Source organism: Myzus persicae, unplaced genomic scaffold, assembly GCF_001856785.1.
Source record: "Myzus persicae strain clone G006 unplaced genomic scaffold, MPER_G0061.0, whole genome shotgun sequence".
Taxonomy (NCBI): Eukaryota; Metazoa; Arthropoda; class Insecta; order Hemiptera; family Aphididae; genus Myzus; species Myzus persicae.
Window position 1 is genome coordinate 196,707 of NW_019104156.1, and position 19,366 is coordinate 216,072.

Here is a 19,366-nt window from a genome sequence, read left to right on the forward strand (position 1 = left end):
TCAACCTTAGTGTATGTGAAACACATGTCAAATGTTCTGGTAAACTTATATCATTATTGTATTCACACATTGTATTGGGTAAATCGCCTGTTTTTAATAATAATTAATAGGCAAATTAAATAATAGATAAAACTTATAAATTATGACTAACATACAATTTATGATTTAAAAAGTTTTCAGTGGAACTGATGTACCCTTTTATTGTTTTATTGCGCAATTGACACTCAGCAGCCAATTTATCATCAATATTGGAAATTACTTACAAATGATTGTTTTTAATGTTATCGATGTCGGCAATTAATTGAGCTGACATTGAATTAGTTGAAGGATTAATTGGTTCATCTGAACTAAGTGAAGCCGATGAAGGATTATCAATTGCTTCTATAATCAATTTTTTATTATTTTCAGAACTTGTAACTAAAAAACGCTTCATTATGAATTGGTACGTTTAATAATTAACAGTTTTAACAGTAGCGTTAACTCAACAGACCTAACTATAAATAAAACCTAAAATACATCGAATGCGTATTGATTATTGGTATTGGCGTATTGCGTATTTACGTGTCGCCACTCGCCTGTGGACTGTGACAGTGTTGCCAGTGGGCTTCAGCGGCCGGGTTTTATCTAAGTTGTAAAAATACCTGATATTATTGTATAAAATAAAAATAGTCCATGATAGACGATAGTCGATAATAACCAGATAACGGAAAACGTCATTTCAAGAAAAGACGAATAGTACATTTTCAATTTCTACAGGCTACGGCTACGACTACGACATAAGACAATGCATTGTCTTACGTCCTATTGCGATGGGGAAAAAATAAAGACAATTCTTAGGTACGTTATTGTACGTTATTTGTACAATATATTATTTGTAAATTAAATTATTTATAAATCATAAACTTTGCTTGAGAATCTGAATGAAAATCAAAAAAATTCGTTTGGACAGTTCTAACGATTTTCATCAATACAAAATGTATCTCGATGAATTTATTTAGATGAGTACAATATTCATCTAGATAAGATAAAAGATGATCAAATAATTATCTAGATATTCATCTAGATACATTTATCTAGATAAGTCCGAATACTGCGAATGATGACAGTGTAAGATATTGTATAACTGCAAAAGTGCAAAGATGTGTTGGATAGTAATATTGAGTTCAACTGTTGAGACTAATAATTATGGTTTCGACCAAAAGTCTACGCTAAAATAAAAATAAAAAACATTTGTGCAGAAGTAGGATATCACGCAGGGTTAATTTATTCATATTTTTTTTCTATTTATTGATAATGGCGTCATGTAATATTATGCAACATGTGTATAATTGTGTACCCCTGTCGGCAGAGGAATTTATGTAAAAATCTAAAATAGTTATTATGATGTAGGTCATACTGGTCATAGGATATACGCATACTATTGCTGGTTTATAAACTACACAAATAGTTCGTTATAGACAGTTTTTGTTTGTTCTATAAAATATTAGAATTTAATGCAGATCAAAGGACTGCGATAAAGTCATTCAAAAACATACAAACATGATGTGTTGTAGATGATACGAATGATATGATATTATATTATGTACGTTTAAAACAAGCAAACTCATCCATAAATCATGGCCGTCGACAAAGAAACTTCGGTAGTTGTACACACGACGTGTTTTTTAAAATACATGACGTTTTACATAATATAGTAATAAACAATAATAACATATTATTTAACTTTTAAGTGTTGTTTTATTTGTATTTGTTATAATACGTACCTATATAATTAATTGTGGGGACTAATGGTTTTACACCAAGTTTTTAAAAAAATAAAAAATATATATAATTATAATATGAATGTAATATAAATTGGCTCACTTAAAAAAATAAAACCATTTTTTTTACTAAACTATATACCTACGCTCTGCAGTAAAATTTAAACAGACACGTTGGTTAAAACTTATATATTGTTTTTAGGGTTTCGCATCGAAAAACGACAAAATAAACACGAATTCAAAACAAATTAAAATAATATATATAATGTATAATACACATTGCACACGATTGGACAATAATACATCTAAACATGTATATTAAAATATATATGCATATACGAGAACAATAATATGATTTTAGGTAATTTAAAAAAAAATTTAGGAATAATATTATAGTACTCACCGGTAAATAATTTAAAAACACCACATTTTTACAGTCTGTGGGAGGCTGCAGTGCGCAGCATAAAAAAAACATTTGAACCACAACGTGGCACTCGTAAAATTAACTTACAATAATGAGTCTTATAACTCATTAGGGCAAATCACGACCGCTCACCATCATAACTACCGATCCCTTTGATCTTCCCGTCGTTACTACTGGTCATTTTTTAATAGGAGATAATCACTTCCTTCACTAAGTGCTAACGTTATGTTCTTTAGGCCATTTGACTATCCATAATCATTTTATTTTTGGGTTCCTTAAAAAGTTGTAGGTACAAAAACATTCAACAATTTAAAAAAAAATGATCTCTTTCATAAATACTTGAAAATTCTCCAAACCAGAATTTGAATAAATCCATTATTAAAGGAAAGGGTGACCATTCTTACGGCGAAGCTCCCTGTTTTATAGTATTATAGCACATAATATGTCGTATACGAAAGGCGCCGTTTCAACTACCTAATGGATTTTTTTCAGACTCACCGCAACGACATATAAAATAGTGTGTGTAGAGTATTCAATAATATTAATTACAAGCGATATTTTTTAGGCGAGTGATTACGATTTTTTTTCCTCGACATTCCCTCCATTTGACCACAATAAATAAGAGGGAAAAGGCCGTCCAACCGCGCGTTCCCGCATCAGGAGTTTCCGTGGCGCGGGGTGTGAAAAACTCGATATATAAGATCCCACGGGATAACTCCGTAAGTATACCGAGTCGTGAAGCTCGTACGTGCAGTGAAAAGGCGACCGGTGATCGATGACACCGCGCCAGAGTAGTAGACACCAACCAGAAGACAAGTCATTTTGTGCCCGAATGAAAAATCTCTGGCACACCGATAAATTCTGTAGCTATACGGTGTCGAATTACTACTGTGGTTGCGGTGTGTCATCGTTTTCGGTAAAAAAAAAAAAACCGCCCGCAAAAACATATTCTCGGCGAGTATAAAAATATAATAAAATATACCTACACGGATTCTCGTTCTCCGCGAGCGTTGATTTTTTCCAATCCCATTTCTGTCACCAGTGCAGCTCCAGACGAATAGACGGTGATCTGGTGACTATGGCATATAAAGTATTTTGGTCGTTTTGGCGATACACTAGACGAAGAGACATTTACGCACTGTGATATCTCAACCGCCAAACAGGGAAACTTATTTCTTTCCGCTAAACTAATTTCACAGGTGTTTTCGATAGTGGTGTAGGTACACCGCTTCACTTTGTCCTGAGCTGGGTAAATATTATGATTTTCGTGAGCAACCGGACTTTCGAAATCATATGGTGACATGATGATGAATATTTGATATCATGCTCGTCAAATATCGGACAATGCGTGCGTCATATTTATATTAATTAATATCAAACATGTTTGGTTAGGTGGTACCAATGCAGCAGCTCTAGATGATTAGTATAGATAGTACTATATAATATATATAGTATATTATATGTATCATAATATAGTTTGGTCGTTTTCATCGAAATACTGCACGAGACGGATTGACATTTGCAGTGCCGCAGTGGGCGATGTCATAATCTTCAAACGTGCCTTTAATAATTATGCTTTAGATTTCGATTCCACAACGTTTTTGATCGGTATCACGGCATCTCGATGTACAACCAATTTTTAAAACTGTATAATATGATTATATTACTTATATTTGATATTATCTTCGTCAGAAAATGATGCATACCTACGCCGTATTTATATTAATTAATCGCAACACATGGTGAAGTACGTTCTCCCAGACAATATATTATATGGGCGCTGAAATGTGTTTATGTGTTTATTATAATAAATTACTATACTACACACAATTATACATTTATAAACTGATATAATTTTTTCGTTTAACCGAAGACTTCTTCGAATGACGAGTGGTGACTGGTTATTTGGATTTTCGAACGTGGAGGCTGGAGAGACTATATTCATATCGTCGCACAGTACACACACACTATGTACAGTATATAGGTACGAGCCGCCCGCTTAAATCGATACAATAGTTATATATAATATGTTACAGTGGGGAAAGGTATAAAGGCCATATAATTGTATATATATTGTATTGGTCTTTATAGAACTCTGTAAACGGTAAAAATGTAATAACGACGTGACTTTTGCCGATTGCCGTTTTACTCCACAAAAATTATAATTACCATTATTGATATCACATTATATTGCTGTGGGGTAATTCTGCTGTAACACTATGCTTCGCACATCTAAATTTAAATATAGTTTATAACTCATAAACTTCTCCACCAAAATTCAATTTTTATTATCGAAGTAGCATGCCAGTACTGCAAAAAATATTCCGCTTCGGATTAATAGGAACTAAAAATGAACTTTGTCACTAAAAACATTAAACGTTTTAACGATAAAAAAAAGTAAAAAATGAACATATCGCTTTTTAACAAATTAAATTATTACGAAAAAACTATTTTCAAAAATGTTAGTACATTTTGAAATAATGAGTGTCCATCCTGTAAAATGGAACATACGGAATATATAAATGGAGGGTGAACCGAACTATATGTCGTTGTATGTTTCGTGTCAGGCTTTATATTATACTACATAATAATATTATATAATAAAATAATAAACTATGTACAGATGTTTATCGGTCGGCGACACACGACATCAAGTATATTATATTATGCATTATTTATAATAAACTCGTGTACACTGTTAGAGCTCCGATTCGGCCCCTGCAGCTGCTGCGGTAAGACCGGTGGAGCCCTCCCAAATATATAATATTATGTATAGGTAGCTAGGTATGATATCATAATCTCGCCGAAACTGCGTTATTTCAAGTCGTTAGTATTCGGAATGAAAATCATAACCGGGACCGAGATACCGCGGCCACGACGACGGCGACTATAATATATAACAATATAATTTAATACGACGACGATAATAATAACCGGCCGACCGATTTTTTTTAAAAAAAATTTTTTTTAACACAATATATAAATATAAGCGCTCGTGCGCCCTCCTGCAGCACCACGCTCCGCCGACCCCACGCAGCCACCCCTAGCCGGTGCAGCTCTCATATTTTACAGGGCGGAAAAAACCCGACACGCCGTACGCGCTCGTCGCCGGCCGAGGGTGAAAACCCTTTGAGTCGTCGTCTCCGGGAAATTACACTTTGAATCCGAGACCCGCAGTGTTTTAGTCACGCCACCGCGCGACACAAGAGGAGCAGCCCGAGACCCGCCGCCGCACCGGTACATATTATAATATCATGTACGTCGCACGCCGGGACCGGATCGATAAATATCCGCGACAACGATATTATTATGATATTATGCATAGCCGCGTTTACGGTTAGTTTTTTTTCCCGGCGGGCGCAAAAACTTTCGATTCGAATTTAATAAGTCATCGTTAGTATTCGAGAAAGTTTCTCGGTTTTCGGTTATCTTCTCTTTCTTCGCTTGATGTCGTATCATAGGTAATAAAATTTATTTCTGACCACGCGTGTCCATACAATATTTATCGTATTTATATACACCCATAAAACGGACCCGTCGATCGTTCTTTAGTCGAATTATTAATGTATAATATTACAATATAATTACATTAAATGCCCAATAAACGAATAATATATTATACGGTAAAAAAAGCCATTTTTTTTTGTTGAGATTCCATAATTACCCGAACCCCGCTCGTTGAGATAATTAGTTTCTTTAGTGTATTATACTGTTATTCTGACTTGATTTTTTTTTACTAATTAATATATTTCATATTATTATTTAAGGATTATTATTACATTATTTTTTTTCTTAGCTGAGTACCGTTTGTATAATATTTTTAATTCTTTTTTTTTTATTTATATATAGGCGGCAGATGAGCAAATAAGAATTCTTCTAGAAGGGGCTTATAAGTACCCTCGTCTCTCGAGTATTTATTTAAATATTGTTCAGGATTTTGGGGAAATATCTTGTGTGTATTATACTATATGCATTTTGTCAATTTTCAATTTGTACAATATTATATTATGATTATTATATATAATAAGATATAAGATATATATATATAACGATGCTGTGTCTATAGGTTCATCATTGTCTCGACTTTATTATTTTTTAAATACTCAACCCAATTAAACAGTGATTATTTTTTTAAGAAGAAATGTATAATAATTTGCATTTGACAAATATTTCACTAGAAATTAAAAAAGAAAACTCTGGTAATAATGAAAATTCGCATTGAATTGAAACGAGAGTTACAGCTGGTCTTTTGAAAAAAAAATCATAAGTATTAAATAACCACTATTGAGAAGGTGCTCTTCTTTTTCTCACTAACCGTCTCAACTGAACAAACTGGTGGTTTTCATTAAAAACTAATAACGAAATTATTTTTAAAATACTTGTGTATGTCCACAACTTCAACTGTGATTTATATTCTGTGTATAATATTATAATTTAATGAATTTTTCGGAGCATCGGCAACGCGCAGATTTTGAATGATAAAAATATCGAAACATCAAACGGTGTAACATTCGAGCTAAAATAGTATACTTTTAGGGAATATTACTTTTTTTGTTAATTGGTCGTGAATTATGCGTGATATAATATTGTATTTGGCAACATTTTCTCCGAACTAAACTGTATTTTTACTGACAAAATAAATCGCAACTTGCTTGATTCAAATGTCGATGTAATGTAGGCTAATATATTATTAGAATTTATATTACTCGAGTCGTGGTACCAACAAGGAGCGTCATGGCAACAAATAATAATATTATATTATCAGTTATCGCTGTATGGTAAATTTGTCGGAAAATTGTTTTTTTCTCGTTAACCGATAGGTATATAATAATTAAAATATAATATTATTATAATATGCATTACACAGTAATACGCTGCAGTAACTCACACAAATCCCCACACGGGATTGATGACCGGGTAGTTTTTACTCTTATATAATATTATGTCAATATGGTCATTTTACTCGAAATGGCCAACATATTATTATAATTTATAACATTTGAGTCGTACCTACAACGAACGTCGCATGGCAACAATGTATTACCTTTATAATATTATCATTATTGTATGGTAAATTTGGTCGGGAAATGATTAGTTTCGTTCTCGTTAACAGCGATAAGTATGATTATAATATCATATTATAAAAATACGCATTAGGTACACGATAATACACCAATGCCACCCACGTCCCACATGAACCCACACATGGTATTGACGAGCGATTGGATAGTTTTTACTCTTATAATATACTACAATAGGTAGGTACGTAAATATTTAACGGCACTCATCACAATACGGTTGCTGTTTGTAAAAATCTGTAAGACGAGCTCCACACCGATTCATATTGCTGTTGTACAGGAGCGCGTTAAGTACCTCAATAGTGACTAACGTATTAGTTATTATATCGTGTTATTATGATATAATTTATATATATTTTTTAAAAATAATTATCCCGCTGCACGACATAGGCTACTGGGTGCTATAAGCTATTGTTGGAAGTTATTGTAATATTTGTAGGATTGGTACGGTTGCTGGAAACTCGTTTATGTGTGGCAAGGTTTTTGCCAGTAAGAACCCGAGTGGTCACCCGTCCAAGAGCTAGTGGCAGTGGACGATTGGTTACCCTCATTCACGTTGCTCGACCGATTGCAGCAACCACGTCACGCCAAGCCACATATTATAATATAAGTATCATCTGTCGAGCGAGTGTAAGGTTCTACCACACTCCAGTCAGAGTTTATGGAGGCCGGGTTAATATTAATCGTTCGACTTCCGGTGCGTATAAACCTTGACCGTTGTATCGCCTCATCCCAGCTGCTATAGGGTCGGTGTTGATATGTATAATATGTAATGCAAACTGTGTTACACAGGTATCAATATTATATGGTACTATATATGTTAAAATATTATTACATATTGGTAAGTAAGCGTTTTTCCGGCGGTGTATATTATTATTATCGTACATTTTTTCATTTATCGCCGATTCGATTTTACAATATTATATTTTATGACGTCGAACACGGAACGAGGAGAAAAAAATATTTTAAAAAAGAAACGGTGACGACGGCACTTTCTCAGCTCTTCGCGAGCCGCCGCCTTTTGCACTCGAGTGCGTTATAAACGTATTCCGTGGCGCGCGTGTTTCCCGGCCGAACTGCGGCAGTCGGTCGCGCACGTCCATATAAAAAATGTTATAATATTATAGCTGCATGGCGGCTATAATATATTATATACATTACATATTGTCGTCGTATATCGTTCGAACTTGCACGAGCGATCGAATCTTAAAAAAAACTGTCTCCTCCTCGGCAGAATAAATGCATTATAGCCTTATAGGTGTCTGTATGTGTGTGTGTGAGTGTATGTGCGGGCGCGTAAGGGTGGAAATAAAAATCTCGGCACGCCTTTTGGATTTGAATTTCGAGATTTTTTTTCTCATTCGTTCTGTCCTCCCATGAATAACAATATATAAGAATAAGAATAATAATAATAAGTCGTATATATGCTTTATATTGCCGCCGCGTTTGCGCTTCGCTATTTACAAGCACATCAAGAATACGAAACGACCACTACAGCAGGCCTACAACAGCTTGTCTAGTCGTCTGCCCGACTCATATAGTGGATATTATGATATAGACATATGGTGAACATCGATCTTTTAAAATCTACCTATTCTTAAAGCATAATGAAATATTTTTTAACAAGTTGCGTTGTTGAATTAAATGTTAATAAGTATAATCAGATAATTATTGGAGTAAATAGTAAATAAACATATTTGTGTACGTTTTTTGTTATTTTTAATCACGCTGTTCAGATTTTTAACAGCGCACCAAACACATTTTTATGCCTTCATAAAATTTGAAGACATCTATTTTTAATGTTTTTGCTTATTGCTTAGTATAATATATATAGTTACGTAGCTAATCAACATCCTGTTTTTATCCTGAATAATTAAATATTCGAACAGAATACATGATTCAATTTGATTTACAAAGAGTGCATAAAATATGCGAAGTAGATTATTATTATGTGTCTATATGCAAAATACAATTTTCTCCGCTAAATCAGTTCGATTCGAAACGCAGACATTAATTCAAACCATCGCCATTATTGTACACTAGGCTCAGTTTGGAGCATGCGTAGCATACAATCCTGAATGCAGAAATGCATAATATTACAAATCCGTCTCTTAAACTAAACTATTATATTAAGTAAGTATACAAATCGTCGTAAAAAAACTCTAGATTTGAATTAATTCACGGCGGGTCACATTCATGAACTGATAGCCTTCAGTAGTCGCGGCCGTTGCAGTGAATCTAACCGATAAACATTTTGCTAACATATTAAGTATACCAGCTGCATCAGTAATGAATGCGTTTCCGAATGCACTGTTTAATAGCGTGGCGCCTATTGTTCGAGTATATTCTATGAAAAAAAAAGCAGACAAATAAAAGATCGTCTCCTCCCCTGCATCGTCGCGATTCATTCTCCGATAATTAAATTATCATATATTATCATTATAATATAACGATATCATGGTCATCGGATCCAAGTCACACGCTGACTTACGCCCCGCAGTATTGCATAGTCACACCATATAGCCACGGTGGTGAATAATACCATTATTACAATATAATACACGACCCTCGCCGCCCCCGTCGTAATATGATATCGTATGAAATTAACTCTCGGTCGCGTTAGAAATGTATACGCGTTAATGCGCACAACAGAGCGTGTCTTGCAGGCGAGAGGAGATAAAAAAGAAAAAGAAGACGAAAATGGGGACCGGCACCCTTGTTATTGCCACTGTATGCGTGTATGTGTGTGCGCGTGTCTGTGGGTGGGTGGGTGGGTGGGTGGGTGTGTGTATGTGTGTGCGTTTATATTATTCTTTACACCTACTGTAGAGTTATCGTTTCCTTCCGAAAACGATTTAAGCGCGTATAATAAATTTTTATTGGTTCGCTTACCACGCGCCTAATACTAACACCTACCTGCTACAGTCGAAGACCGACGACTTCCGCGGGCGCGCAACAGCTAGTTTTCGTTTGTATTATTGCGATGCACGCAAAGCCACCCCGAATATTATAGCACACACGACTACAACTACTTTAATTCCCGGTTAATAAATTACACAGGGAGAGTTTCACCCCAGGCCGTTTACACGATTTTGTTTTTTGAATACACTCACATGAGTTAGAAATGAAAAAAATACAAAACAAAAGAATCTTTTTGAGTGATCGTCGTTTACATTATCATTTATCATTAAGTTATCTCAAAAAAAAAAAAAAATGCTAAGATAAAGCTACAGATAAAGCTATTTTCTATGTAATGTGAAAATTCGGTAAAGCTATACTGAGACTACTATCTCTGTAACTTTGTAACACGCAAAACCATTTTCAGAGATAAATAATGGGTGGGGTGGGGTCCTCTTTAAATGTGTTCTGAGACGATACAAACTTTTTAAAATAAGAAAACCTTTTTTTAATTGTAAATTGATAAGAAGATTATATTTTTAAACATCTTTAATGTTTATAAATCGAAATTAAAATGAGTTGTTCCTGAGTTATTTAACTTAAGAAATACCTACTATACATAAGAATAAAAAGCTGTCTATGATAACGTCTTTATAAAATAAGAGGGTTTGTATATTTGATAATTATTATATTAATTATTAACATTGTTAAATTGTTACTAAAAATTTATACATTTTTAAAAATGTTCCCGGTTTAATAAGAACTATTATTATATTTAGAAAAATATTATATTTATTAAGTAATATTGTTATTAAGGATTATTATTCTTAGTACGTAGGTACCTACATCAAGTTTATTAACACAAAAACTACTCTTTAGAATTTTGAATTAGATGCTTTAATATTTTATAAAAATAATCCGATTAACAATTTACAGTAAATAAAGGTGGTTTTAGTTTGAAAAAATAAGTTTGTATTGCTGCAGAATATATACTTAAGGCTTAAATATTACACTCAACCGAAAACCAATAGTAATTTTGACATGCGTGTATGTTAATATTCAACAATATGAAATAAAAAAACCATTTTAATAGGTTTTTTCAAAATATATTGTCTATAATATACTCAATAAAATTCTAAAAATTAGAATTTTAATAAATGCACTATTAAAGGATAAAAGTGAGGTGACAATGTTTAATAAATCATCATGTTTATCAACCCTCATAAAATTAGCAGCATAACTATGACAGTACACAAATACATGACTATATTCTTCACCATTTGTTGTTGTCGGATGTTTTCCGCGTCCCTAACATCGTTTGATCACGGATAGCCATTATGTCATTTTTTCTACTCTTATATCATTATGTGTAGGTCCATATGAAATGCTGTGATTTAAATTTTCACTACTGTTGTGCCCGTGTGACATGGGGATGATGGCCTTCTTAAGATTAAAACCACCTCTACGATATCCCTCGGTGGTTTAGTACAGACAGTTTTCATATACCATCCATTTAATAATAAGGTCCCTATAGCTAGTTGGTGATATGTGCGAGCTTAGTAATACTCAAAAAAAGTTGGGAACTTATTATATATGTATAAACGTAAATGTTTGATATCTTGAACGCAACAGAGTCTTGCTGCAGACAATTGACGAACGATTCCTTTTTTTCAGATGAGAATAAAAAATATTATATACAATTGTCGTGGTCGAATCTAGTCTTGATTCTCTTGTTATTTCAAAAATATTTCGTAGGTATAAGTATACAATGAATAATGATAATGCACATTTTTTTGGGCAAAGACTATATCCTCAAAAATTCCTACCCTTATAATACTAGTTTTGCCATTGGGCTTATATAGTAATTATTATATTACATTTTAACGAGCTTTAATTTTTCACCACTTGACATTATCATTTAATATTATGACTGCGGTCTGCGATTAACAGGATACAATTATTATTAATATTTTGAATTTTCAGAAATATGTGTACGTATATGATACTGTTACATGGAAGGACGGTAATGAATGCACATTCGAATTTTCCTTTTTAACACAAAATTCCTTGCGTACACCTGTACTATAATATTTATACATAAATTCCATGCCTGCAGCCATTACAAAACATAAAACCTCATTTTTCGATTTACGACCGTTATATTATATTTAATATATTATATAATATATATATTTGTTACAGTAAAACCACGGTTCGCTGGATATAATATGGTGCTGTTTACGGCTGCCCGTAATACGTGTACAGAATCTTTAACGTGATTTCGAATTAAATATACCATTGTACGTTTCAATCAATTTTGGAATTCTTGGTACGCTGTGGGTTTGAATGTTATTACTATTATATTATTATATTGCGCAGTCTCGTAAAACTTTTTAACTTTTAAGATATACACACTTCATAACATTGACATAGTTTCGCAAAGAATTCACGGGTAAATTTAAAAAAAAAATATTTGAACAAATTCCGAGTCTATTATACTTTAAGACCTTTAAGAATATGTATAAAATTTAATTTATAGTTATAACCTTAAGTTACCTCATGACTTATAACTATTTCGTTTAATTTAAAAAAGACGACTATTTAAAGCTGAATTCGATACTACACAATATAATCTGATAATAATTATATTCATTGTAAATAGCTAAAAATATAATGGAAATAGGTATTATGAATTAGAATATTAAAAACTAGTAACATCATGTACTAAATAATTATCCTCACGAATTTCATAAAACATTAAGTGAACTTTTGGCAATTTAAACAATGTAACATTGTAACCCGACCAAGAAATAATGTTGGATTCGTTTTTACTAACATAAAAGTGATTTTTTAAACAAAATTTTATTTTTATGAATATCATATATATTTCTTATACATATATTTAAAAAATGTTTAATATTTTTCCTTGGTATTATATTAATATTTGTATGATACCATAATTTGTAAATTTCTTATCATTTATATCATAATGGCAAAAGTATACATTTTTAATTATAACTTTGGCCAAATAGATTAAAATTCCCAAGTCTGTTAGATCGAGACGGAAATGTTAAAATATTCATAGTGTAATCCTCATCAAAACAAATTAGTCAGCCAAAGCCAACTATAGCGTAAAATGTTTCTAAAAGAATTCGGAACCCAACGTTTGTATAGCAATTTTAAATTTGAGATCTAACTCAGATACAGCCGATAATTTATAACACGAAAATATTATTTTAATAAATAATAATTAACCTAACCTAGAGCGGTCGACGTGTTCCGAAAAAGAAGTGATTTTGGATTGTTGGTTAAGAAAAAAAGAGGGGAAAGGAAAACCTAATCCCTTTGTGGTTGTCCTCAAATAGTGCGCTTGATTATTGTAAACGGTTTACTTTTATTCCGTGATTTTCGAAACGCCGCGGCGGCAAAAAGTGTAATATTGATTTTGTGCCACTCTGCAAGTACATCGCGCTAGTAGACGGCAGTTTTCAGTCACGGCCATCACTCGTCGCCGACCGAGGATAATGGGCAGGAGTGGGTGGCGGACGGATGGTTGCGCGTTGGACCTATTACTTTTGAAAAAATGAAACAAAAAAAAAAGAGGAAAAAAACAGAACGTACCACGCGAGAAGGTGAACGCAATGGGGAGAAGGATAAAGTTTGAATTTCGACGCTGACAAAAGCCGTAAATAAATATATATATACGAGGGGGATTTATATTTTCCTTTTTTACCCGCGCTCAGTAAATATACTTATATTTCGATGGTGAAATAATAACATAATTTCGGTTCATTTTCAAAAATAATATACGCACGAGTATACGTAATTTGAAAAAAAATTTGCGATATAACTTGGTTTCGGTTATTATTATTATATTATATAATGTACGGCGCCGTTGGGTTTGTTTTTCTAAAGTTTTCTAAAAGGTCCGGGTGCTAATTGTATTAATTGAACAAACGCCTGTGAGTCGCCCGTGAATCGTTGCATTCCTCCGTGTGTGGTGCATACCAAAACACTCATATGTAGGTACACACGTATTATAATTCCAGTGATTTTTATTTGAATGTCAACACTTAATTTTTAAAAAAGGAATTAACATTTAGAAAATACTTTTTTTATATGATTTGAAGACATTAAAAAATAAGATTTTACTAATTTTTATAGTTATAATTTTTTAAGTTGTATACGTTTTTTAATGACAACATATTATTATTGTATTATTGATTTTATATTCTGGAGCGGAATATTTTTTTGAAAATTTCAACAAAAATATTTAAATTGAAACTTATTTTGTAGTTATATAACGTGCAAAGTATTAAACGTTTTGATGAGAAGTGTAGTGGAGTGGCACACGAATATTCCGTAATAATATGCTGGTCTGGTTCACTACTATACGCGCTCATCGAAGCTTTAATTAATATATTTTATATTTCATTAACCACAATACCACATTTATTTAAAATTCAAATAGTTTCGTATAAATATTATTAGAATCGTTAAAAAAACATTCTGACTAAGAATAAGTAATTAAAATTTAAAAATGTACAGTACTATAATAGTGTCATTAAAGGAAAGTAAAAACTAGTGGTCTGGTGTGGCACTGTGATTGGCTTCAGTCACAAACGTGTTCTATGGTCAAGCATCGGTGGGTGTTTCTAGTTCCCGGATGGGTGACCATACGGGTTTTAATGACAAATCTGCATCACATATAGCCATATAAGTACACATGTTTTTACTACCGTACACTCCTCCCCTCCCGTTAAAAATCTATACTAAATAAGCTTCAGGATAATGACCATAGATGTTGAATCCTTAACACAATAAGACATTTAAAAAAAAAGTAAAAATTGAAAAATGATAACGATAATGATAACATTATAGTTGTTTTTAAATGTGTCTGTATTATAATATATAATTACTTGAAATCACGACAAAGAATATTTCCAAAAACGTTAATACTTTTCAATAAAATGATAATGTTTTCATATAAAAGAATCACCTTGTATAATACAACTGTCACGTGTTCGTCTTACACTTATAAGTTATATCTATATAATATATTATGTTGCACCTACAATAAAATACGGTACATATAGGTGCGAGCGTGGTTGTAATTTCCGTACGTGAAACTTTTTTTTGCTCCCCCACCCCCTTGAGTTTCCAAGCTCACAATTTTCACGGTGGAAAAATATTAAAACAAACTATTGTGCAACACGCTAGTGTGAGCGTTTTATTGTTCTCGATTGTTCGCAACGCGACGCGTGCGTAATGCGCATTATATAATATCCATACATAACACTATAATAGGAGCCGTGTGACTTAACCGCGGAATATTATTTCGAGTGTAAAAACGCAAAAGGCGATTTTCAACGTAACATGAATACAGTATACACATCTCCACGAGTTCGCAATAATATACGTAAGCGGTACTTATATTATATACACCTATATACATTATCCTGGGTATATCTATTATATATTATATTAGAACTATATTATATTATAATTATTTATAAGTATATAACATCTAATTAAACGATTTAACTTATGACGCTTCGTATGGGACATAAATGTATTTATATGTGTGTATATAAATGTGTTTATGTATGTATGAATGTATGTATGTTTGTATGTATATGAATATATATGTATGTATCTACGCATGGATACACGTGTGTGTGTGTGTGAGAGAGAGAGAGAGAGAGTAAGCAAACGAAAACGGTGTAAAAAATGAGATTCAATATGTTTCACTCACCGTAAACCGCCTACACCAGACTGATAGCCATTTGATGTCTTTGATGCGTTTTCCGCCCGGCAACCGCAATATGATGTTTGAATTGTTGTGCGTCTGTAGCGGGGGCGGTTCCCTGTGAAACAATAACAAAGATTCGATATATTATATAGATTATCGATTATTTTACTATAATATATTTATTTATATATAATATTAATATTAATATATATATTTTTTTATTTATTTAAGCTTCGACAACTGAGGCCATTAGCTGTAGGTTGTGGTACTGTAGGGTTTTTTTGGAACTGTAGGGTTTTTGGAACTGTAGGGTTCTTGGAACTGTAGGGTTATGGAACACGTGTGTGTTTGTTTAGGAGAATTCCTAGTGGGCACCCGTAGGTTTCTGCCATGCCCGGTTGGGGGGGGATGGCGGCCTCTCTCTCCGGACACCGAGACTGCCCGGAGTGAAGTGCCGCCCGTGACCGAGGTTCGAACCGGCGACGGTGCGCGTTGCAACCGACGCGTTATCCACTCAGCCACTCCGTCCCCCTTTATTAATATATTGTTATATTTAAGGAATTCGTTTTTCTGTTAAGCTTAAATTTTTTAGTTCCCAAAAATCTATTGTTATGTTATTATTTTATTTATATGTATGGTGCATGTAGGATTCTTATGCATCCGACCTTTATTGTGGTGACTTGGACGCAAAAAGTTATATAATTATTAATCATGTCATTACTAGCCTATTCTTCAATAGTTAACCAGTCATAGTTTATTTTAGTAGGTACCTATAAAATGTTACAGTATATTCCACCCACAGAAAACATTTGTACGTTTTACCTATATAATTGTAGTGACAGCTATAATACGTTGATGGCAGACAAATCAAAAAAGTTTTATATAAACTACCTGTACATAATATGAGTACCTAAGTATATGGATTTAATTCGGAGACACTGAAGCAAACATAAATAAGAAAAAAAAAATTATTTATTGGAAATTGAATAAATACAATTATAAATAGTTTTTAATCCACTGAAGCTGTTGTTAGCTAAAAAATATTTGTCTTCCAAGTATTAAATTATAATTTTTAATAAAACTAGGAAATTAGATACTCTAAAAACATAATAATTTCAACAAAAACTTTTTATATAATAATAATATGCACTAATAGACATTATTAAATTATATACAATACGCGTATAGTGTATAAATATTTGTCCAGGATGAGAAAAAAAAATTACATCATATTGAATATTTTGTACAGAATATACTATATACCTAGTATAATAGGTGGTATTAGATGTGAACCGACATTATTGTTTGCTTAACCGATTCAAGTATGATAAAATACAATATATTGTATTATTGTTCTATTTATATATAGGTATACGATAAGGTTGGCGTATATGAAAACAAAAGGTTCTTCTAGGAAATGCAATTTTTTATTTTAAAACTTGAAATTTATTTCTAGTCAAATAATTTTGCAATCCTATATTTCAAACTGCACGATGATTGAAAATATAACAGCTCTTGTCTTAACTCCATGTAATATAAATAATCTATACTATATTGTGTATAAATTATATTATATTTACATAACTGTGTAATTTCATCGTACACACAATCGTCAGTTGTCAGGCATACTTGTAATAATATTTTGTTATTCACTAGTGATATATTATATCTATATAATTTTATTTTTTGAGCGTATTACATACTATAATATTGTCACCACTCATCGTACAGTATACGACAATTATTATGGGGATTTTCGTAAGTGGGAAACATTTTCTCCAAGTGGCCAGAGGAGAAAAAAAAATTGGAATAGATTTTAGTGAGATCGTTTTTGAAATAAAGTCGGCTCCCTTATCAGATATTGGAAAAATAAAACAGCGACAGTGGTGTAACAAAATTGCCTGTAAATGTTGCCGTGTTTTCATAATATTTGAATAGTGAAATGCATTAAAAATAACATTATTATAATATCAATCATATTACTTTAAAATTAGAAAAATTTTAATTTAATTTAAATTTAAAATAAGTAGTATACAATCTACATCAGTTGACACAATAAGCACATAGACTAAGATGAGTAAATAAGAAACACAGGTAAGGTGACACAATTTTAATAATTAAGAAAAATCAGATACTTAATGAATAGACAGAGGTATAGATTGAAGTGCAGAGTTATTAGTTTTACTAAATAGTTATAACAATATTAATAATATTATATTATGTTGTGACAAATGTTATAATGTTATCTAATGTAGAAAAATATTGATATCCCGACAACCCGACGACAAGATTTCTACACGAAGCTTTTAATTTTTCTTTTCTTTTTTTCCGCCATGAAATGGCTACCTAACTGAATTTATCCATTTTATTTTTATTAGCAAAATAAACGAGAGTGGAGTGATTTTTTCACAGCGAAAAACACTTACCTATGTAAAATAGTCGGTACACACCAGGAACGTAAGACACGTTCAAGAAATCGCTCTACATATACATTACGCACGTAGGTACCACTTATTCGAGTAACCGAATAAAATTATAATAATATATTATATTTGAGTATTGGGTTTACAGAATTCGTCACGGCGTAGACTTGATAATATACATCCACAATCCACGTATACATTATATAAATCCGCGTTTAACAAATCGATAGATATACAACATACATATTTTATCGTGTGCGAGTACGCGTTAACGGTAATTGTATTTAAACTATTATAAAAAAGAGAAGTACGAGAACGAACGGAATGACAAGAAGCGAAAAGTGCAAAAAACTGGAGATGGGTGTCTAATAAATATGAAATCATCAGAATTTTACAAATATTGTCCATCAATAATTATTAATATTTATTACCAAACCAAATTAAATTCTGTTATTTTAAGCGCTAGATATTATGTAATTATATATAGCCAAATAGTTACTAGAAGTACAACTTGTGTTGCTACTGCTACAATACATATACATAAATGCCTGATTAGAACCTAACAAAACCTACAGACCGAAGTTAAGAACTCAATTAAATTCAAGTCTCGTGGGTAATTTGAATCTCAAAGAGAATAAAAAATTCTTATGTTTTTTTCCAGCTGTTAACATTTAATATCCCGAACACAAAAACACAACAATAAGGGGAAAGAAAAAAAATTGAGTTATCGAGACTAGAATGTATTATGTAAATTTATAATTAAGTCCTTAGTCAGTTATAAATATTAGTAACTAACCCAAATAACCTAACCCACCTAACCCAATAACAGTTACAATATTATAGGGAGTGATTTTTTAAGCATACTCACCCCATTGCTATGTTTAAATTATGCATATTATATCAACATTTTGATTTTATGAATTCTTAAGTATAGGTAGTTAAAGACGATATTTTAGAGTACTTAGATATCCCACAACATTTAAGGAGTATCTTTAAAAAAATTGGTTTTTTCAAATGAAAACTTCTATAAT

General features: G+C 32.1%; 1 protein-coding gene across 4 annotated transcripts in view; it reads right to left on the reverse strand.

The window, feature by feature from the left end:
• Positions 1-19,366, reverse strand: part of LOC111039458 (protein Skeletor, isoforms B/C) — a 100,846-nt gene that overhangs the window by 32,564 nt on the left and 48,916 nt on the right. For all 4 annotated transcript variants that reach the window (XM_022322990.1, XM_022322991.1, XM_022322992.1 and 1 more), the window contains exon 5: positions 15,916-16,027. In XM_022322990.1, coding sequence (XP_022178682.1) covers positions 15,916-16,027 — 112 coding nt within the window. The remainder of the gene's footprint in view (positions 1-15,915; positions 16,028-19,366) is intronic.